Genomic DNA, 23,667 nt, shown 5'->3' with positions numbered 1-23,667 from the left:
ACTGTGGGGCCTATTTCCAATCCTTTGCTCTGAGCAGAGTTCCTCTGGCTGGTGTCCAATGACTCCTTAGACACCTTTGAGGAGCAGTGGGCCGGGTCGGGGGGTTCTCTGCTCCATGTCCACTTCTGGTTCCCTGATTGATTCCCTTTAACCTTCACTCCTGGCCCTGTTTTTTCATTTGTTGCCCCCAGGATTTACTTTTGGCCTGGGAGTCAGTGGCCCCTCCCCACCTTTAGCTTTGGGCAGGTTTAGGACCATCATCTCCCTGCAACCACCATAGGTGGAGTAATGAATAGTGAACATAAGCTGTGCACCTAACCACCAGAGGGGGCTGCACCACATACTTAACTCGCATGATTCATACACCCAGAGGTTGTGTGTACTGCGCAGCAGAGGGAGGAGACTCAGGACAAACCCAGTGTTCCAGGAGGGCTTGGAGGGACACCAGACATTTGATCAGAGCCATACATGATTTTGTTCACAATCCAGGGGTACATGAGTCTGGAGGGGATTAGAAATGTTGTAGCGTTTGTTAAGCAAATTAAAACAGATTCAAGCCATCGCGCTACATTGTGGATGTTCTGCCTGGGGATCACAACCTGTGGGAGAAGAGAAGGGGTCACGAACAGGAGGGGGTCAGACCACCCTCAGTGTCACAGACACAAGACGGAAAGGGAATCCCAAACCCGGGTGCTCTAACGTATGGTTATAGTATATTGAAGAGGTCAAGAACCACTGCTCGCCAAAAAAAAAAAAAAAGCCAACCCGTGTACCTTCCCCACCCCAGGAGATGGCAGGCATGCTAGAGAGAGGCACACATACCATCAAGAGGCTACTTGAAAATAAGGGAGCAAAGCTTACTGCAGCCTCTCTTCCCTTGCTCCTAGAGGCACTTGAGTCATTACTGTTAGAACTTCACCCTAATTTAAACGACTACAAGGACTGTATTTTCCACCCCCTTTTTCTTACTAATTCATGTTAACACTCAGATAAATTCAGACGCAAACTTTTAAAAGGAAGAGATGGGAGGGGCTGTTCAGATGGTCTGCAGGCAAAGCAGTGTCCTTGCTGGGGATTCATCATACTGAAGTGATAAATGTCAGCCTTTCACTGTACTGAGAAGTCTAGTTCCAGTCCCCCTTCTAAGTTGTATGTACATTTAAAGCTGGACTCCAAAATACTCCTCCCATCAGTGTAACATGTAACAATACATCGTCACAAGGAAGAAGGGGGATTTTTACTCTTTGGAGGAAGTCTTGTAGCAGAGCTTTTTACAGCACTACACCAAGACTGTACCTATGCTTTCCCCAGTCTCTATTGCTATGTCAGTACAGCTCAGAGAGAGACAAGCTTTCGAGCTTACGCAGAGCACTTCCTCAGGTCTGGGAAACGTATTCAGGGAGGAGTGTCACAGCTAAATACAAGGTAGAAAAGATTGTTTAGCTTAAGTAGTTAACACATATTTCAAGGGAGCATTCAAGGTGAAATGGCACTTCTCCAGTCAGAGGAGAGGAAAAAGCTGCAGGGGGTATTAGTGAGAGGTCAGCTATACAATCCCTGAAATCCAACCACCAAACAGCGATCAAACCAGCAGACAAGTGGGCGCCATCATAGTCCTTAACCATGATGACTACATTAAGGAGGCCATGCAACAACTCTCTGACACCACCTATTAAAGAACTCAAAGGAGACCCCAAATTGCAATTTACACAGGAACATAAGGATATCATCAAATCCTTCCCCAAACAACTCCAAGAGAAACTCTACAACCTCATCCCCCACAAGCCCCTCAGGGACCTTCTATAAGGTAAACAAATGAGAACCTAGGCAGATCCATCGTATCTGGCCACAGCTCTCTGACTGAAGAAGTATCAGGACTCATAGAAACCATCCTCAAACCATTCACTACACAAAGGGCTAGCTTCCTCCAGAACACAAGACTTCCTCCAGAAATTAATTGATGACCTCCCTCAGAACACAAATCTTGCCACCATGGATGTCACTTCCCTATACACCAACAACACTCACAATGATGGCGTAGAGGTAGGTGAGAGACCGAGCCCTGGGCATCCTGCATCTGTGGATTTTTGTTGGAAGTGATGCTTGTAAAAAATACAGGCCAAAATTCCCCACCATTCCACTAGGAGAAGGGAAAAATCCTAATGCGAACAGAGCCTGTCGGGACCTGGACTGAATCTAGCTCTGTCCAACCCTGGATTAGTGGGGAAGAGAAGGCGGTCTCAGAGTCATACCGTGCACTGGAAATCCCCCGATAGACATAATGCAACATAAACCTATAGATGATACAACCAGCTGTACAAGGCTTCGCCAGTCGCCTGTCAGCCACCAATAGTTTATTTAAAAAACAATCCACAAAAACACAAGCACAAGAACTTCATTTTCTTCAGGTTTTATTGAGGGAGTTTAATCTTGTGCTACACGGGGCCCTCAGACACTGCTGCCTTCCCTCCCACAGAAAAATTCTTCCCCCACCCTGTACCATGGGGAATGCATTGGTATGATGCCATGGCCCGGATGGGATTATCTACTGACCAAATAATCTTTGCTAGCTGGTAGCTGCCCAGTTCCCTGCTTCTCTGAACTTACCAAAGGCCACATGGCTTTGACAATGTGTTGATCTTATTTCCAGAAGCACTGCCCAGCGCCGGTGCTGACAGAAGCTAAGCACCCTCTCTTGGCAGGAAGAGGGCATGAAAGGACTGAACAATAGCTGAGTACCAGAGAGGATCCCATCAGAGCACTGGAGGCTAGAAGCACGAGGATATGCCATCATTCACATTCAGTGGGCAGACTCTCAGCTTTGACCCCATTTTATGGAGGTCCCGGCCTATGCACATTTTATGTTTCCCTGTCGATATTTGCCCGGCACAAGGTAATTTCCCTTGAGATTGTTCCTTGAGTTGCTCTTCAGACTGCCAGCCCATTGATCGGTGTTCGGTCCCCATGCTGATAGCATTGGCTGAGCCAAAGCACTTAACAGGGCACACTGCGTAACGATTGCCATCTTCCCCTCATGCGCATATGAGAATACGACCACACACTAACAGACCCACAGTTGCCCCATCTATGAAGGTCTCCAAACACCTTCCCGCCATTCCTCAAGATGCCATCTTAAGTCCAAGAACTCTCAAAACCTCAGGACTGTCACCAAAAGACAAGTGACAGAGGCTTTGAGAAAACAGTGGGGTCAACATCTGATTACATATCCTACAGACAGACCACCTGGCTTCACCATGCCACAGAAGATATGGATCACAGTGAACTGTATCAGAACCTTATATGGGCATTGCAATTACACACTACACAAATGAAAAATGAAGGGCAGCCCAATATGTGAGCATGGAGAAGACACCCAAACCACGGAACGTCTAGTGAACCAGTACCCTCTAAAATCCTTCTCTGGAGGGACAGCCTTGATTCATTCCATGTCTCCGAAAGCCAGAGTGAATGACAAACTTGGATATCAACCTTTAATGAGTGGTATTTTTTGGGTTTTTTTCAAGTTGCCATATGAAAGCAGCAACCTGTGCACAACCAGCACCCACAACTAGCTGTGCAACACCCACGGTGCTTAGTGTGTCACAAGCTGTTGATATTACAACCTGTGGGTGGGAGTGGGAACAGACCACAAGGAACACTGTACATCCATTCTCTATATCTGTAGACACAGTAGGGGGGATGTAACCGTTTGGTGTGCCGGCCCTTTCTGAAAGCAGAGCGCAGGCAGCTATGTAACATAGCCTATAGAATGCTGGCAGATTGCTCATGGGGCCCCACAGTACTTCTGTCAGCAGCAGAGCCTCCCGGATGCGAGCACATGCAACTGTAAGCTGCTCAGGGCAGAGACCATGCCTTATATGTACAGCACCTAGCACAATGAGAGCCTTCTGGCAGATCATTCTCTATGGGTGTGGTTCCACAGGACAAAAGGCACAAACTCTAGTCTGTTGTGCTGGAGAATAGCACTACAGGAACCTAATATGGAAATTGTGCATATCAAGAGAAAGAAAAGGTGATAACAGATGCCTTGTCCAGGAAAGGGTCCAGAACGGACGCCTGTACAATAGCCAGTGGCTAACTCTACTGTATCAATGTCAGTAGAGTGTGAGACAGAGGCATCAGGGTGCTAACTGTTCTTTCCAAGCAACTCCTGTCTCAGACCCGACGAACTCACCACACTTAATACACTGTTTTCATGGTGTTTATCCATAAAGGTCTCTACTGACAGCTTGTAACTTATCAATAGTCATAATCATTGCAATAGGTGTGTATGGATAACATCTAGGGAATAATTTCTATTGAAAATTACATCTTCATGGTCTTGACGAGAAAGTGAGTCACCACAGAATGTGTCTGGGTGATGACCCATTCAAGCCGGAGGGAGTTGTCACCCCTCCCTGCCTAGCCAATTATATAACATATTGCTCAATTGTCTATCTTTGCAGCAATCCAGAAAAGTCAATAGAAAACCATCAAACACAAACTATGAACATCAAAACCACTTAGAAGTGAAAAGGACAATGAGGGGAGTGCCTGTCTGTGAATAAAGACAAAAGACTGATTCAGTATAATCACAGGGTGGAGAAAGACACACTGCATCCATTCACTGAAGATGAACGTTGATGATTGGGGGTGCTTCATGAAAGACCAGCAATCACTGCAAAAGACTGAACTTTTTGGGATAAAAAAAATCTATTTTATTAGCTAGGAAATTTAACATTAATAAGTGTAGGCCCTTGTGTGTATTATGAGTTTGTTTTATATGCAATCATTTATTTCCATCACATTTCTTTTTTTAATATTTACTCAGATAAATTTCCTTTTGTTTTACTAAAATTGAACTCCAGTGCTGTGTGATACAGGAGCAGCAGGCTAAGATAAAACTGGGATAGCCAGGTCCTTTGGGAACAGAAGCTCTGGGATTTCTGAGGGTATCCAGTGATCAGGGGCTGGACACCACAGGGGGACACTTGGAAGAGACTTAGGGCCAGGCTGCATCTTTTGCAAATTTCAGGACAAAGGCAGGGCTGGTGTATCCCAGAGGAGAGTGAGTGGCTGACAGGCTGAAGTGAACGCACAGCTGGCACAGGCAAGACTTCCTCATGCTGGAATCAGGTTGCAACAAGGTGACTCTCAGCTCTGGGTGCCCCAGAGAAGTATCACAGTTCCTCATTTCCGATCAATGCCTCTGACTGCTACAGCAATGGCAACAGAAGTGATCGAGTGGTTGAGATAACCAGCCGGTAGGTGGGCCTTGTTAGACAACACCACAGTGGGCAGTAGACAGTTTCTTCCTTTATAGCCTAAGTCAACAAGCAACAGCTAGGCTCCATCGCTCTAAAAGGAAAACCTCTTGTGGCTACTACCCCATTATTTCCTAGCACTCATCCACACCTGCTGACATCACAAGCACCAGAGCAGGCCTGGGCCCGAGAGCAGCAGCTCCTGAAGAGGTCTGGAATGCAGACACCCAGGCTGCTCCCAGCAGCTCCTCTCCTGCAGGGAATGAGTTGCAAGGCTGCCCTTGGAGCTGGTCTTGGGGAATAAAGCAGCCTTCCCCCTTTTTCTGTGGGAGCAGAGACCTCACGCCTGTACCTATGCTCCCCGCGAGGCCATTTACCCTGCTCTGCTGCCCACTCCCCTTCCCCAGGTTTGCCTTGTAGCACTGGCCCAGTAGGTGTGGTGGGGGAAGGCACTTGTCTCATACAGCCCAGTAGGGTGCAGCCTTCCCCTCCTGCTCCTGTGAGGGTTGTAGCTCTGTGCAAATAGCTTGGGGAGGGACAAACCATCCATCCAGGCTGTTTCTCTGCTTCCTTTCCTAGATGGTGCAGGGGTCCCATTCAACTTCTCCCTCTGCTCCCCTCCAGGGTTGTGTGCAGTGTTCCTTGGTGGGGCATGAGGAGATTAGCTGGGAGATGGTCTCCCATTTTCCCAGCCAGACATTTCCCAGGACAGTAGGACACTCCACATTTAGAAATAGTAAGAGCAGACAACTTCAGTGCAGAAGTTGCTGCTGCGCTACCCCCTCTCAGGGGTGGCTGGGGAAGCACCTTGACTGTTTCTTCAGATGGCTAGGATGCAGACTAGGAAGTGAAAGACCAAACATGAAAGCAAAACTGATTAGGCACAAAACATTGTCAGATTAAAAAAAAGGCATCTAAAGGAGTTACAGGGGAAGATTTGTCTGAAAGCCTTTTCCTTGCTAATGTGATCGAGGTTGATGGCATCCTTTCGGGAACATGCCAAATGTATCAGAGAAGGGGACAGAATGGAGTTATTTGCCATTTAGCCTCCTACACTCAGCCATGGGCAGTTGGTTATCTTGGGAAAGAGTGGGTGGAGTCTTGCATGGCTGAGCCCTGATTCATCTCCCTTCAACAAACGTTCTTCACCAATGCACTGCACTTATCACAAATGCAGTGCAGGCAAACAGACCTTCCTGTCCTGCAGTGGAAGCTGATGGGTTATGAAACCATTTGCCAGGGGCTCTAAATATTGTTACCATAAAGTTAAAAAATTCCCCATCTCATGAACACCTGTCCCTGCAAGGCTAGTAAATACATTGCCCTCGCACCCTGGAGGTCAAGTTCAGCTGCTTTTAACTGGGAGGGTTGGGGACTTTTCTTAAGTGGGTATGAAGCAAGAATGAGGTTTGCATGGCAAAAGTTAGCAGATGGTAGATGGCACCTTCACTGTAGTGAGCTGTTGAGGTTAGGAGTTCAGAATGAACTCTCCGTATAATGTTAAGCCCCAACCCACGTGATAACCATCTCACCAGCCAGTGTGTGTCATCCAAAGAGCATTGCTCCATCTGTCATAGAAAACATTAATGGGAGTTTCCACATGCTGCCCTACAAGCCAGGAAGGCACCAGCTTTACAAACCAAATAACCAGGGGCCATGACTGCGTAGAAGTGGGCCACACCAATCAGATTTTATAACAACTGGTTGTGTCGGCTAGTAATTAGTGACCACCCTCCCAATCAGATCCACCACCCTCCCAGTCAGATCCTATGCCAGGCACCTCAGACCTGCACTGCTAAGGAGTGCTCGCAGATCATGTGTTTGCACCACAAGCTAGGGACACGGGTAGAAAAGCTGAGTTACTGCTTCAAACAGGTGCTATGCAGTTCCCAGTACCAGGAAGTCTAAACAAGTCTAACTTCTCCTTCATAAATCTTTCGAGTTGATTTGGAAAAGTAGATCAACACATTCACCCCTTCCTTAGCAACTCCCACCCTCCAACAGAAGTGGAGTGGGGAAGAGATTAAGAGACTAGTAATGAAAACAAGAGATCAATTTTAGCTTTGATGGAGAAGGGAGGAAAGATTTCTTACAAAAGAATTTCTCCTACTCAAAGCTTTTCTGCAGGGCTCACAGCTGGTTTGGTGTACTGTACAACCCCTCTTTCACTTTCAGTACTAGCACATAATAGTCCCCATGATTTGCTAATTTTGCTATGAATTAGCATGAGATAAAGTCAGGAAATACTTCTAGATCACATGTCTCAGGATGGATTCGTAAGCCCCCCCAATCCTTGGGTGAAGGAGGTAAGTGAGAAGGTGAACATTAGCACAGCTCCTCCCTCTAATCAGACACATGCATTGATTAGAACTGGTTCATCAGCAACACTGGAGTGACACATGTAGAGGCTGGTCTGAGACCCCCACCCCTGAAGTTGCACTGCTTCTACCATGCAAAGGCGTCCTTGCTTTTATCCAAGTGACAGATACTAGAGCAGACCATGACCACAAAGGTAATTGAGGGTTTTCATTTATTTCAAAAAGAGCAACGTAGTGTTGAGACACAAATCAAGTTTGATTGAATTTCCTCCAATATGAACAGCTACAAAAATAGATTCTACCCAAATCTGTAAAACCAGTTATCAGTACAGTACTGTCACACAAAACCTAACCGGAATTCCTCATTCAAATACCAGTTACAGCAGCCATAGGGATCTAAAAAGACAGATATATTATTTCACTTGTTTTAGTTTTGTTTTTTTAAAAAGTACATTTTTAAAATAAGTTTCCATTAAAACTGAAACACCCATACGATTTAAAAAAATAGTACAAAAAATAATCTTAAACCACTCAGAGGTAACAGTGTATTTATTAAAACTCTGCACCCAGGGCAGTAACATTTATAATTTAAAACCCAGCCCAGTAGAAAAGAGAGAATTGTGCAAACATTAAAAAAGTTACTAAGACATACAGAGGCTTGTGGTGCATCAGAGCAGGCTTCTGCTTCTGGCCTCTGTGCAAGGCAGACTCCAGGAGAAGGAGGTGATTTCTGGTGAGGCACGAGGGGCAGAGGCAGGCAGACATGGCGCAGCTCTGTCTCCTGCTGTGCAGGGAGAAGATGCCTCCTCCCCACCAGACGGACGGCTTTCCCACAGTCAGTAGTGTTATGGCACTCAGTCCAATGCCAAGAAGTCACGGCAGCTTTGCTGAGGTCTGATCATTCTGCTTAGGGGAAGAATATGCGGAGCCATGAGGATCATTCTAAACAGATAACTCCCCCTCACCACCAACACCCTCCCAATTCAGGAACATGTTGGGTAGAAGATTTGTAGAACTCATGGGACTACTCAGAGCCAGTCTGATCTTTGGTCTAGGGTTCACATCAATGCATCTCAAGATCAACTCACATCCCTACGCAAACCCCGAGTAACAGGCCTCATGCCCTGGCTGCCACACAGGCAGCCTGCACATTCACAGCACGCAAGTTAGTTTACCCCTCTGGCTAGATATACATACTCTGTACTGTTCTTCCCTCCCTTGGCCATGTTGAAAACACAGGGAGTGATGCTGCTGTGTGGACCCGCCTTAGCTTAACCTGCTCATGTCTCTTGCAAAGAGATGGAGAAGGTAGGAAGAGGGGAGTGGCATGCAGAGGAGGTCTATATGCCCCAATGCTCAGCCCCTATTCTCTACCAGCAGCTCTCCCATAAAGAGACCACAGCAAATTTCAACAGCTTCCAATGCAGACAGGAGGAGCTTTTGTCCCTCTATCCAGGACTGGGGCAGCACATTTGTTCAGGTGGCATGCAGGCTGCTAAAACACACTGGCAGACATATCAGGCAGTCAGCAGCAGTCCCATTCAGTCAGAGGAGGTGATCTGTAGAGCACCACACTCCAGAGTGTCATGTGAACGCCGGCCCTTCGCTTCTTGCCTCATGTTGCTGCACCAGAGCCTGGAAATACCGTTGGCTCCACCTACCTCCTCCATTACTCAGTCCATGTCCTACGTGAATTCTTCTTGAATTTCTTTCTCCATAGCTCCTGCAATGACAAGGGAGCAAAGTCCATCCGTGCAATGCAATCACCCTCTCTTATCTGGATGGATACATGCAGGTATGTCAGTCACTCATCCTCTATGCAGCTCCTTGGACACCAGGGGTTTTCCCACCCTACAAGCACTAAAGCGTTTTGCATCAGTTGTAATGCCAGTCATTCATCTGCACTTCTGTAGCCCATCACCTAAACAGCTGAAAGTGTTCTGTGGACAAGAGTTAAAGCCCAGCACCCATGAGGTAACTTATTGCCTACGTGTAGAAATAGGGAATTGGAGCAGAGAGACACATGTCCAAGTTACAGTCAGTGCAGAACCAAGATTAGATCCTACAGTTCCTGTCCCAAGTCCCATCTTCAGCCCAATAAGCCCATGTGGCCTGCCCATAGAATTAGCGTGGGTTGATTTGAACAGACACCTGTATGCGAGTACTCAGAGTCCTGCTCCTTTGGGATGTGGAAATGTGATCGCTTCTGTTTCTCCAAAAGAGACAAAGACAAAGGGTTATTTATAGAAACTCGAAGGAGCTGTTCTTGTGCAGAAAGTTTTTCTTTGGACCAGCTAGAGAGACATTGGATGAGTTGCAGTGACTCACTGCAATGATATCTGCTATTGTGCTGGGTATTTTCCCTGCTTTTCCACCTTTACCAGCCCACCAGAGAGAAGGAAAGACTGGTCACAGGGTACTCACCCTCTCTCCCCCTCCAGGGTACTTTGGATCTCCTTCAGAACTTCTGGAAAGCAAACAGTTAAAGAGTGGTGAAGTGGGAGCAGATATGCACAGTCCTCTGCTTTAATCAGGAAACATTTACAGTGATGTTGTTTTAACAGCTTGATTGCACTTGCCACTTCTACTACACCTCACTTCAGAATGGCCTTTCAACTTGTCCTCCTGCCTCTTACTTGGTTGTCAGACCCTTAAATAGCACTGCCTCTGTCTGTGACATGGCTACCAAACTCTGAATAAGGGGTTTAAACATGCTGGCACAGAGAAGTGAAGCAGTGTCGCCAGAATAACTGCTGCCAGCACCAACGTGACAGCAGTTCAGGAAGATAGCTAGTTCCAACTGGCCTTTCATTCTCAGATATTGCTGGAAAGCGAAGCCCCTTCGTGCTATAAGTAATACAAATAATGCAAATTATTTATGTAGTATTTGGAGCTGCAACCGTTTGCTGTAACCAAGAAGATGATCCAACTGTCCATGCTGCTGCCAGAGAAGGCTACACATCATCCCCCATCCACCCAGTGTAGCTGCCCCCTCCAGCAGGAATAATAATTGTGTCTCACTCACTTTCATCATTGAGTAAGGCATGTTCCATCAGCCTCCCAGACTTCCTCTCTGAAAGGCAGAAAACAAGCTGACATCCAGCTGCTTTTCATGGGGGGTAAAGGCAATATGTACTTAACGCACTACAGTGATAGGCACTACAGGAAACCACACCACACACACAAAAAAAAGAGGTGGATTATTAGTAAGCTCAGTTTGGCTCTTTCTAGAGACAGCATCACAGCAAAGTGCTTGTTAAATGGTAAAAGACTCCACACTCACACCTCCTTCTCAGTCCCTTCGTCACAGCACGACTATGCTTCCATTTCTAAACAAACCCAGAGAAGCCTGTTGTAGAACCTGAAGCTGTCACGTCCAGGTCATCGGAAGGTTCTGTAGCGTTAGTCTGAGATGACTGCTTCTCACAGATGGAGAACAATCTTAAGTAGGTCTTTGTGTCTCCCCTCCTCCCAACACTACATCTCCTCACCCCTTTTCTTTGAAGAAAATATGACCACCAGCAGCAAAGGCTTAAAAATATTTAAACATGTCACCAAGTTAAATACATACACTTCTTGTCTGCTTACCATCTTCTCTGGGGTCCCCGGAACTCCTGCCCGATTCCCTGGGGGGGGGGAAAAAAAAAGTGCAGAGAGGCAAGTAGATTCTTGTACATACCTGGCAGATCAGACAATGAAAGATTCTTCTGGGTCAATCAGAGCACGCATGCTAACACAGAGCGATGTCCTGAGCAAGCAGCTGAGAGAAGCATTAGGATGTAGGGTGACAGGGAAGTACCCCAGCAGCCAGAACGCCTCAATTTTTCTTAAAGAAAATCCCTAAGGGACTTGCACCAAAACACACCAACTCTAGGGAAGATCTGCTGCCACAAGGAAGAACTTCAGAGTTCCAACTACAAAGCAACTGTCCAGTCTGCTACATAATACTGCAAACAAGTAACATGACGGAGTGCAAATGGGTGGGGAAGTTACATGCAGTGCCCTCAAAAGAGGTCGCTCTTAGAAAGCTGGTAGTGGGAAATGTAAGAGAAGCAATCAGAAGGTTTTAAGAAGAGTCTAGTCTAACACGAGGAGACCCGAGATGGATCTCCAGGCTTGATTACTGCCTGTCACAGCGGATAGAGAAAGGACCAGGGAGAAAGTTATGTTGCCTCATGGCAATCAGTTCACAAGTGACGTTAACAGTCTTCAAAGGAAGCCCTGTCCAGTCATTTTTGGAAAGAAAAGATTCTCTGGCTCCACAAGATAATGCATCACAGTGAGCTTGGCAGGGGAGGGGAGGAGGACAGACTACAAGAACATTTAGAATTTGCTGTAACATGGTCCTGTCTCGACCAAGTCAGGGAAGACTAGTTTCAGAAGCAGCAAAACAAGGTCAGAACACCCTTCAAACATAGGCCGTAATGGAAAAGCAAAACTACAGAAGCAAGGTGCTTCTAGAGAGAGCTTTATAACTGGTCTTACCTGGATTTCCTTGTAGCCTTCTCCATGCCAGATTTGTTGTGCAAGTAGTTATTGCCTGTACTTTCTGGTGTATCCACAACACATCGAGGCTCAACCAACCATTTGGTAGATAAGGAGAACCTCTCAAACTCAGATGGTGAGATCAGATACAAACCTAGAGGGGAAAATGTAAAGGGCACTTGTTTGTGACCAACTTCGAGAGAGAACACATGCTCAGGAGCCAGAATCCAGAACCACAGCCTAAAGGAAATGAGATCTAAATGTGCTCTCCTCACCAAAAAGAGCCTCTTATGTTTCCTCCAAACCAATGCACTGGGGAGCTTTGGAGAAGTGTACTGCACTTGTGTCATTAAGGGATGAACCCAGTGATTCAGCAACTGATGGGTGCTTTGTGATCTTTTTAAAGCTGAGTGCCACATGTCTGAGACCCTGCAGTTTGAGAGTTCTTTCATCCACAAACCCCAGGACAAGAGCATGACCAGCACCCTCTCTTTCTACAGTTCCACGGCAGGTCTGTTCCCTTCCTTTTGGAGGTGCGAGAGGGAAAAGCAAGCAGTCCCAGAGGAGCTCTTTCGCAGATGTCAGTTTGGAAGTGACAATGTTGTGGAGCAGCAACTCAAGAAGAGTCTATCCAGCTGCCCAGAAAGATGCCACAACATGGAGAAGTCTTTTTTGAGGCATCCAAAGACATATGGACCCCAAAAGACATTGCCTTCTGCTGCAAGGTGAGTTAGTACCCAATGACTGTTGGATCTGAATGGCTAAGTAGAAGGTTCAACATACTCATCATGGAAACTGGGCTGCATAACCAATGCTAAGTTTAAAAGAACAGTAAACAAGGGTTCCAAAGACATGGCAGAGGCAAGTGATCTGGGGGAGCCTCTGCTGCCTGTGCCATTACCTTGGCCGTATTTGGTGAAGACACAGGAAGCAATGCCACTCACGTCTTCTTTGCGGATACAGGGGAAGCGGATCTGTAGCTTGAGGAAGGGCAGAGAGATGATCTGAATGTCTCCCAAGTTAGTGAGGATGGCCAGGTCATTTTCACTGTAATCATCAGTCTTGCAGCTGCCAAAGTTAGTGACTGCCACCTTTCGTACCCTACAGCCTTCCAGAGCAGTCAGCTTGAGCTTCAGTTTGGCGCTAACCTTGGGCAGCGTGAACACCTGCCAGGAGAAAAAAAGCCACATAATACAACCACCCCAGTCCAGGGAGGGTGCTGCTCCTGCCTGGCTTTAACAAAGCCTTGATTCATAGAGAACCTTTGCCCAACAACATGCACAGAAATGAAGGTTGGAATTTGCCTTCCTGCTTAAAATGAGGCTTGGATATCATGTGATCCTGAACAGGCATAAATGTAGCCAGCTAAGGTCCCAATTTCAGGGCCTGTTCCTGCTCTCACTCAAGTCAATGGGAATTTTGCCACCGACTTCACTGGGAGAAAATGTAAGCCTTCAAATTGCAGACTCCTCCAGCCATAGAGTATATCCATAAGAAAAAACTGGGATTAACCCAATGGCCCACTTTACCACATTAAAATGACAAGATCTCCTGATAAATTATTCCTGGGGTCTCCTTCCTTAAACTAACCAATAATTGGCTATCTAGCTACTCTGCAAAAACAGTGGGAACAATTTTCCAAACACTTGCCAATCCTCAGTGTCCCTTTTAAAGAGTCATGTCCCCTAAAATCTAATCTGCAGAACCTAAACTTCTCCAATAGCTGATTACTGCAGCTGCCAAAGAGTTTTAAATAAATCTACAAAAATCCCTAGATTCTCCATCTGCATTATGGTAACTGTCCATTGCATACACCAGATGTGCCCTGACATCAACCCTATGTTCTGTGGGGCAGGGAGTGTCTTCACTGGTTTGTATGATGCCACACACACCAGAGCCTGATCCTTGACTGCAGTTCCTAGGAGCGACTGTAATATACATAATAGTAATCCATCCTTCAGAGTGCAGATCAATACCTTAAACAAGGGAATTTATATCATGGGATCTACGTGGACTGTATTTACCTTAAACTGCTCTTCAGACACCACAAGAAGCTGATGGCTGCCTTGCATATCAGGGCTTTTAGAAAGATCATGTGCTACTTCTAGCGGCTCTGGGAGGGGAGTGCTGCGCCCATCCAAGACAAGTATCCCCACAACAGGAGCCCTGTGCATCAGCTGAATTTCCTTGGCTAGACAAACATGGGGAGAAGAGTGAGAAAAAGACACGTATGATACCAGCCAAGAGGATGTGACATGTAGCATTAGAACTCACACATGCCCTTCTGAAACAAGAGAAGGGATTTCTATACCCAATAGTCTTCCATTTAGCACACTTTTTTTAAAAAAGGGAGTTGAAACCTATGTGGCTCTCTATGTTTGCTTCCTTTGCTTGTGTAGCAGCATCTGTACCTGTAGAAAATATTAGTTCACCGCTGGCCCTTGAGCCAGGATTCTGGAAATGCTGCTTTAGACACTACCCTTGGTAAACTGGCATTTCCCAAATGTGGCCACCAGGGGGTTTTCCTGAGGCCAGGACAACTCCTGGGCAGAGATGGGGAGGGGCAAAGCAGCAGCCCCTCCCTGCAGTGCCCAGGAGTTCCAGGCCCCCTTGCATCCCCATCCGCCAGGAGACTCCGGGGGTGGGACATCAGCCCTCCTCTACTGATTCAGCTGGAGGATCTGGCAGCAGGCCCATGGGGCTTCAGGTTTCAGCCCCCCAGGGTAGCAGGACTCTAGGTTTCACCCCTCCTTCCTCCCCCAGCTGCAGCCAGGGCCTTCTGGCCTGGGTGTTGGCTCAGGGCAGTGGGGCTTCAGCAGGGCAGGCCTTACTGGGAACTGCAGTCAAGAGGCAAGGAGTGGGGCAGAAGTCTGGGATGCAAGGCCATGGAAGGGAGCTTGGGGCAATGGAGGAGAAGCAGTGGGGCCCAAGGGGACAACGGTGAGCCTGGAGGGGGCAATGGGGAGCCAAGGGCACCAAAATACAACTGTACATTATTTTTATTATTGTGTCTGCAAAAAACCCCTACATAAATAAGTTACAATGATTCGGACATGCATAGGTGCGTATCTGGGGTTTTTTCCCCCAAAAAAAGTGTTTTAGAAAAATGTATCCGAGTGGTCAGCAGCAAGAGTTGGTGGCCAAACTCTGAGGCAACCAAAAATTTGTTGAGAAGCCCTGGTTTAAAGCATTTTCATCAGCCACGTTAAAGCCATTATAGACTAGGACATGCTTCTAATAACTCTATTCCTTTCACATTGCATGGTCAAACAGTTTTTCAACTCAGTTTAGCTGGAATGGACATTTAAACTGAATTCAAACATTTCCAAATTCCAACTGACAACAGTTAAAGTGTGTAAGTGGATTAGGCTATTATTGGAGGTTTCCCTGCAACACCCATCACCATGTTGTCTGAGACTATTACTGACATATGCCGTCCAAGCAGGCGTCTTTGGAAAAGCTGGTATTTGAAGCAGGAATAACTGGATTGATGCTGGCTATCTAATGCACTGTTGCTCCTAATTAATACCCCATAGGCTAGATGCACAGGCAAATGCACACAATGGTGATACAGTCCTTTTCAAAATGCTGTCACATTTAGTGTACAGAGGCTCCGAAGAGTCATCTTTTAGCGATAATTTGAGGCAAGGCCTATGGACTCCTCTGGCCTATAAATTAGATTCTTCGCCTCCTAGCTAAGTGCACAAGATCAAATCTAAAAGTTTTAAATAAGCAAGATAGCAGACTGATGGAACTGGCTCATTTTAACTTATTCATCGGTACTATTAATGGTGGAGTGAAAGGATGTAATGGGCTTCCCTCTCAGAATGATACACCAGAAAGAGTGTCTGTTGTGGGAGGGGGAGAGGGTTGTTGGCAGAGTTCAGTCGCTGGGTATGGGAGCAGTGCCTTCAACAGCCGCCTAATGGGAATTAAAACTAGAGAGGTTCAGGGGGGCAGCAAAACTAGTTTATAATCAAAAACACTGAGCTACGATTGCTCAAAACGTTATCGGATTTCTCCTCCCCGCCAAGCAGCATTAACTTGACTTGCGTTTCCAAGTCATCTTGCTCTCCATTATAACAGACAGCTTTGCCCCTCTCTAGCAGTATGTAACAGTTGCCCCCAGGGCCCAAGCGTAATTTTTTCAGGCCCAGTACAAACTTAACACGGGCCCCATCCCATAATGGGGTTGCAGCCTGGGCCAGGCCACTCAGGGCCTCCGAGCCCTGGTAATGTATACCCGTCCCCCTCCCCTCCAGTGGGGGCCCTGGTTGCCCCTTTGATCCCAGTAGGGCTATTTCACATGTTCCCACTTCTGATCGACACTCACCCTGCTCTGCCCTGACAAGCTCATCCATCCTTCTCTCCGCCGGCGGAACACGCAAAGAGAACGCATAGACCGTGCCTCCATTGGTGCCTGCCCACAAGGAGGGACAGTGGCGGGAACCTGGAACAGGGATGAAGCCCATGAACAGTCTCTCCAGGAACTTTTTAACGTAATGGAGTGGTTCTGCTGTCTGTGTGTACCTTGCAACAGCAGATACCCATCCCTCCTCCTGAAGAGGTGTACGCTCATACTAACCCAAGGGCATACATGGATTAGAGGGAAATTCAAATGCAGTATCAGTTTGGTATCTGATGCATCCCGTATCCGGCCTAAGAGGAACCACATCCTGTCCCTTCACGGAATGGGCTTTTGGCAGTCAGAGGTGAAGAAGCCATGAATGGTGTTTCAGGCAAAAGAAGTTTCATCCTATCTGAAAACCACATGCTTCAAACTCTCCTCCAGGAAGGTGCACTTGTTTAGTCATGGGTCAGTCAGCAGCAGGCAATGATTGTACAGAACAGCTCTGCTCTCAGTCATTTACTTTTGCTCTAGACTGAATAGTTTCAGTGCTGCTAGCAGCACAAGAAGGGCGGTGCTGGGTCTATGACCTGGCAGACCATAGCGCTCTCTTTCACTTATTGCAGTGTGTGGCTGACGGAGAGTTCATTCTACTCACTGTCTCTCAAGAAGGTGTCTGCGAAGTACAAGGTGCGCACGAAGCCAGTGAAGGAGTCTTCTGCAGTCCGTGCTTCGATCTTCCGCTGGATTGGAGCCAGTTCCATCTCCTGTAATGCACCTTGGTCAAACCTGGAATTCGCCTCTTGCACCTTCATGTGAAGAACAGATGGGATGAGATAAGTTCTGGAGTCTCTCAGACATAACACTTCTCTTCCCTCCTCCCCAGCAATCTCTTCTAGCGCAAACAGGGATTAACAGATGCTGGTAAATGAAGGTTACTTACTCGTAACCAAGGTTCTTCAAGATGGACTCTGTATATTCACACTTGCAGGGTGTTCCAACTCAGGCCTGAGCATCCCATAAGCGTGAATGTGCAGAGGGCGCTTGAAGGAGAACAAGGCTATTCAGTTTACCTGAATCCTATATAAAGATGAGAATTCAGATTTTAAATTTCCTTAAGTCCCTCCTGCATATTGCATTTCTCCAGCTTTTGCCAGTGCAATAGGCTGAACCCACGGAGCACTGGACTTAAAGACATCTTTCACTGTGTGGCTTGTGTTGTTGTAGCCACGTTGGTCCCAGGATATGAAAGAAACAAGTTGGGTGGAGTAATATCTTATAAAACCAACTTCCACTGGTGAACTTTTATTGAACCAACCTCTGTTGAGAGGACAGCTATACTGCCCTTGAAATCCAACCACCGAATAGTGACTAAGACAGCAGACAAAGGGGCACCATCACAGTTCTCAACCGTGATGACTACATCAACAAGGCCAACTGACAATTGGTCTGACATCCACTTTCTATAAAGAACTCAGACAACCACATGGCACAGTTCACTCAGGAATTTAAGGATATCAAATCCTTCCCCAAACATCTCCTAGAGAAATTCTACCACCTCATCCCCCATGAACCCATCCCAGGGATCTTCTACATACTTCCCAAGATACACAAACAAGGGAACTCAGGCAGACACATATCTGGCCATGGCATTCTTACTCAAGAAATATCAGGACTCTCAAACTGTTCTCAAACCACTCACCACACAAAGGGCCATCTTCTCCAGGAGGTAACCTACTTCCTCCAGAAACATTGCAACAACAACCACATCTCTCAAAACACCATACTGGCCAATGGATGTCACCTCCCTATACACGAACATCCCTCAGGATGATGGCATCACTGTCTGCCTCAAATATCTACCAGACAATGGACAACACTCAGATCTCCACCCCAAACACACTGGCAAACTCATCCATTTCATCCCCACCCATAACAACTTTACATTCAACAAACAATTTATCCAAATCATGGAAACAGCCCTGGGTACAAGGATGACTCCCCACCATGCCAACCTCTTCATAGGCCACCTTGACAATCAATTTCTGGGCAATGCACCACAAAACCAATGACATACCTGAGATGCAGCGAAGATATTTTTATCTGCTGGATAAACCACCTAAACGCCCTCAGATTTTCACCACAACTTGAACACCTACTCCCCCATACAAACTCTAGAATGCTCCTGCACCAGCATCAACTCCCCAAACACCATCCCCAGACAACTAGATACCAGAAACTCAAGCATCACCACACTTACTTCCACAGATCCAGCAACCACCCCAGACACACCAAGAAATCTGCTATCTACAGGCGCTCAGATACCACAGAATACGTTTTAAGGAGAATGTCCAGGATACACACCTAAACACACTTAAAACCACTTTCACCAAACAAGGACACTACACCAGAGAAGTAAATCGCACCATGGAACAGGCCACCCTAATTCACTGAGAGAACCTGCTTCAACTCAGGGGAAAAAAAAACCACTGACTGCACATTGTTAAGTTGTGACCTATCACTCCACACTGGAACCCATACAGGGTAACAATTACAACCCATACTTGATGGGGGCCACATCCTGAAAGAAATCTCTCTCAAACCCCCCCACCCCCTTTTTTTTTTTTTTTGAAGGCCAGAAATCAGAAGCAAGCTCCCCACAGACCAGGATACACCAGCTCAAACCAGTACAGACCTCCCCCCAACAAATGCAAAACCTGCAGCCATATCTCCACTGCTATGATGATCAACGTCTCCCACAACACACCTTTCAATATCCACGGCTCTTACTCATGCCTATTACGACATGTGGTGTACCTCATCCAGTGCATCAAATACCCCAAACAACAACTATGCGGGTGAAACAAGACCAATCACTATTGTCTCGAATGAACTCTCTCAGAAAAATGATAAGATGAGCCTGGGAGCTTAAATTCCTAACTCTGATAGACACCAAAAATCATGGACTCAATAGTGACGATGGTTTTTTGTCTCATTACAACAATCTGTTTGTCCTATGGCTGCAGAGGTGTTAATTGTGCACTTCACAATCTCTTCCACCTCACGTTTATGTTAACTGTGACACTAATGACCTTCCCCAAACCTCAAGAACTCTGTGGAACTTCAAAGCTTGTCTTTTCTACCAACAGAAACTGGTCCAATAAAAGCTCTTACCGCACTCGCCTTGTCCACCTTGTCTCTCTCAAAAGACATCAAGTAGTTACAGTTATGGAGAGACTTCCTCTCTACAGGAAAATTTAACCTTGGGCATAGGATCTCCCTCAATCTCCTCTGGAACCTTTTTACCGTGTGGGGGAGGAGAAAGGCAATGGCAAGCAAGAGAAAGGGAAAGCACTACTTTGGTCCTAGACAAAATTCTGCATTTTATTAATATTCTTATTTCATCTCACAGGCTCAACTTCGCACAGTGGATTTTGCCAGCGAAAGACCTAAAACAAACAAAGTTAATCAAGTGTTCTCTATCTAATCGTTATCAATGTCAGGAGTGGTAAGACTGAAGCCTGGTCTACAGCACAGTTAGGTCAATACAAGGTAGCTTATGTTGCCCTAACTATGGAAATGTCTACACTAAAATTTCGCTTCCACCAATGTAAATGCCCTGCTACACCGACTTAACTCCATCTTCACAAAAGGCATAAGGTCAATGTCAATGTAGTTAGCTCAATGCACTGTCAGTGTAGACACTGCATTGCTTACATTGACTGTTACCAGCTTTCAAAAGCCATCCCACAATACCCCGCACCGACAGTACAATCAATATAAGTGCTCCTGGTGAGGAAGTGCACTGCCGACGCAAGGAGTGAAGTACAGACACACGTTAGCAATGTAACTACTGTGGTGGCTACATGCTGACGTAAGTTAGGGTGACTTAATTTTGTAGTGTAGACATGCCCTGAGTGCTGGCTATTTTGCCAAGATGCAGTAAGGGACAGTAACACTGAAGATTTAGAATGTCTGCATTACCCTGCTCCATTCAACTGTGTGGTCCAAGCAAGACTTTACAGGGCTCAGGCTTAGGCCTTGTCTACATAGGGAAGTTAGTGTGGAGTAGCTAGTGTGCTTTAAATTCACACCCTAGCTTACTGCACACTAACTCCCCATGTGTACACATTTACTGCACACTAAGGGTGCCCTCAGGCAGTTTAGCTTAATACGATTCTAAAGTGTATTAAGACAACATGCACAAAAGCACTCAGTGTGCAGCAAAAGCATCTATGTGGGGAGTTAGTGCAGAGTAGCTAGGCTGCACCAGTTACTGTGAGCTTATCCCCCACGTAGACAAGACCTGAGAGATAGACTAACAGCAGAACAGCCTGCCACCTCACCTCCACAGCATTTCCACCACCAGCCCGTCGCTTCCTGCTAGACACCCTGCTTCTCCGGATCCGCCTGAACGACTGCCGGAGGGACTTCTTCAAGGACTTCACCCGAGACAAAGGGCCTTCCAAGGCCAGCTGGTCACTGGGATGCAATGTACATCTAAGACGAAAAAAAGGTTGGCAGGTATGCTCGGCTGCTTTTCTGGTCTGTTGGCAGTCACTGGGAGCAACCGGTAGCTAGGCATGCGAACTCTTACTATTAAGTCTTGGCGCACAAAAGCATAGGGGAGACATACCCCAGCAGGAGAAGATTTTTCTCTCTCTATAGCCACTGCTCTCCAGAAACCAGGAAGTAGCAACTCCTACTAGGACTGCATGGAAGTGCTAGCCAGCCAGCTCCCTTCCCTGGGGAAGTACCCATACCATGCCTGAAAGGAAGAGACTTACTTGACAAAGACCAGTCGTTTCTGCTGGTGATCGAAGAGCCCAAAGCCATGGCTGGTACCAAAGGCCACAAGCTTCCATTCAGAGTGAAGGGCCAGTGATGTGACCACAGCTGGTGGCTGACACTGGACCAGGACAAATGGTTGGAAGCCAGGTTCAAATCGGACAGGCTCTTCTCGGGCCTTTAGTCTCTCGTGTCCTTTCCACCTGTAGCCTTCTTGGTCCTGTAGTAAGTCTGCTTCAGCATGGTCCACAACATGCTCTGACTCTTCATCATTCAGTTCCATCACCAGCACCTGAGGGAACCAGAATAAGCTCAGAGGCAGCTCATGCAATCCCAGCATTTCTCAGAGCATTAGACGCCACCTGATCTCTCTATAGCCAGATCATGCATTCTTGTTTCCAACATGACCCCATGCCTCCCCATCTGACTCCTGGGAGAAACAGACACCCTTTGGATGTAGTTTCTGTGGGAACTTTTGCTTCTCCTCATTTTTTAAATTTCCTCTTTTGATTAATTACATTGGTAGCAGGATGTTCTAGCGAACAGATCTGGTTACTGCAAGTCAGACCATCCTAACTCATTTCAAGGTCTCTAAAGAGAGGTGAGGGCTTGGGGTACAAAGCAAAGCACATACACTCACAGTCAGTTTACATGAGAGGAGACACATTATGTCTTCATGGAGATAAGATTATAGCACAAGCCGAGGCGCACATTATACAGACCCCAAAATGGGATCTTCTATCAAAGTGTTAACACAGGCTCTTGCAAGAGACAAACAAGGGAGACAGAGGAGGCAAAATTTCACCTTTTCTGGCTGAAATACATAAGGATCACTGGTGTCAGTCACAGATAAGGTTACGCTGTCAAGCCCTGAGAACAGGGAGGGCAAAAAGCCATCAGCCCCTGATGCAGTTGAGGCAGCCAAGCTGCCTTGTTCTGAAGATCCCCGTTGCACTGGGTAGCAAGAAAGCCTCAGGCCATTTGCCTCCCCAGAGTCTCCTTGCTGCAGGTGTTTGGATAGCAATCAGCAGCACAGCAATACCTCCTCCCGGCAGCAGCATTGCCACCTTCAATTGTCTCCACGCTTCTCTGTGATAAGACTGTTGCAAGGTGGTGCCGCTTACTGATTAGGCACTGGCTAGCTAGCAGGCAGCATGCCAGCACAACGTATAAACAGTGGAGATGTTCAGACAACAATCAGCGGAGAAAGTGAGAGGAAAAGTTTTTAAAAGCTGAATTGTAAAAAACCCAGGCAGCTAGCGACTACCTTAGGGCTGATGGTTCAAGTCAGACAGAAGAAGGAGAACACAGGATAGACTAGAAAGAGCTGACAGAGGTAGGAGAACACTTCCTCAGAATGGCTCTGTTTACCAAGTGAGGAAAACTTGCCCCCAGAGGGGAATCAATTTTGTCCTCCAGTTCTAATGAGTGTTGTATTTTCTATACTAGTCAAGAAACACTATTAAAACAGCCCATAAAAATCAGTTTTACAGTTTCAGTACCTGCCCTGCCGTACCAGCTACGGTCAAGTAGCCGCTATATTTACACAGGTAAATCTTCTGGATCCCAAGCCTGGGGTCATCACTGTAAGGGTCAAAGGAACCAACCTGGCGGATGGAAAGTAAAGAGGTCACATCAACACAAGCTGGCCGTAGGACTGCAGCTGCAAAGGGCACGTGCTGCAAAGTGGACGGGCAAAACGGCAGGAACTCAAATTCTCATGCTTCAGAAAGTTTACCTGAGCAATTGCCATCTCACCTTGCGCAGCGGAGGCCATTCATCCTCACCCAGCGGGTTCATGTTGTCATTGGGATCTGCATCTGTGAGGAACACCCTCACAGTGCTCAGCTTATAAAGGAGGCGCAAGCAAACACCTGAAGCATCCCAAAACCTCACTGTGCCATCCTCGTGCCTGATGGGGAAGAGTCAGAAACAAGTCAGGCAGAGTCACGGGTAGCTGTTGCAGCAAGCCACACGGGGAGAGAGGAGGAGGGCAAGATGCAGATCACCCATTCTAAGAGATCAGGACAGAAGGACAGAAAGTACAACCTGAGGCATGTGCGCTAAGGTGAAACTAGCCCTTTTACATATCCCTGAATCCTAGGGAGAATTTGTTTGCATCCCTATTGGGTTTTATGAAGCTGATATTATGAAATAGAGGATTTAAGAACGCTGAGAGCCAGACACAGGAAAGGAATATTATCTTCGGTTTACCTGCATCTGCTTACTCTTAGCCCATAGCAACTACAACATTCTGGGTCTTGGATGACTGACTGCTCTGCCAATACAACTTTGATCTTTCCTGCAGTACCCCTGCACTTCTAAGAAGAGCTAGTTGTGTGAAGAATCCAGATACTGAAAATTCTATAGAACTACCTGGCAGGGATGTTTGGAAAGTGCTATGAAATTCCAGATGAAAAGCAGTAGAGAGGTAGACTTGCTGTACGACACGGACAGAAAAATC

At 46.7% G+C, this 23,667-nt stretch overlaps 1 protein-coding gene across 7 annotated transcripts in view; it reads right to left on the bottom strand.

Annotated features, from left to right (window-relative positions):
• Positions 1-7,776: 7,776 nt before the first annotated feature.
• The window catches only part of LLGL2 (LLGL scribble cell polarity complex component 2), a 49,455-nt gene continuing 33,564 nt past the window's right edge, over positions 7,777-23,667 (bottom strand). For 2 of the 7 annotated variants that reach the window (XM_067547559.1, XM_067547558.1), the window contains exons 13-27: positions 22,962-23,115; positions 22,706-22,810; positions 21,203-21,495; positions 20,762-20,915; positions 17,074-17,224; positions 16,401-16,517; positions 14,092-14,258; positions 12,969-13,233; positions 12,068-12,221; positions 11,171-11,208; positions 10,608-10,655; positions 10,007-10,049; positions 9,734-9,788; positions 9,244-9,305; positions 7,777-8,488 (exon numbers count right to left, since the gene is read on the bottom strand). In XM_067547559.1, the coding sequence (XP_067403660.1) occupies positions 9,252-9,305; positions 9,734-9,788; positions 10,007-10,049; positions 10,608-10,655; positions 11,171-11,208; positions 12,068-12,221; positions 12,969-13,233; positions 14,092-14,258; positions 16,401-16,517; positions 17,074-17,224; positions 20,762-20,915; positions 21,203-21,495; positions 22,706-22,810; positions 22,962-23,115 (1,798 nt within the window). In that variant the 3' untranslated portion in view covers positions 7,777-8,488; positions 9,244-9,251. Of the gene's footprint in view, positions 8,489-9,243; positions 9,306-9,733; positions 9,789-10,006; positions 10,050-10,607; positions 10,656-11,170; positions 11,209-12,067; positions 12,222-12,968; positions 13,234-14,091; positions 14,259-16,400; positions 16,518-17,073; positions 17,225-19,701; positions 19,865-20,761; positions 20,916-21,202; positions 21,496-22,705; positions 22,811-22,961; positions 23,116-23,667 lie in introns of those variants that run through there. The other 5 variants (XM_067547560.1, XM_067547561.1, XM_067547562.1 and 2 more) reach the window with 5 other exon arrangements.

The sequence above is a fragment of the Emydura macquarii genome, unplaced genomic scaffold (genome assembly GCF_026122565.2).
Source record: "Emydura macquarii macquarii isolate MOO-44397 ecotype Brisbane River unplaced genomic scaffold, CSIRO-AGI_Emac_v2 contig_1230, whole genome shotgun sequence".
In the NCBI taxonomy this organism is placed as follows: domain Eukaryota; kingdom Metazoa; phylum Chordata; order Testudines; family Chelidae; genus Emydura; species Emydura macquarii.
This window is presented reverse-complemented; position numbering and strand designations above follow the sequence as displayed.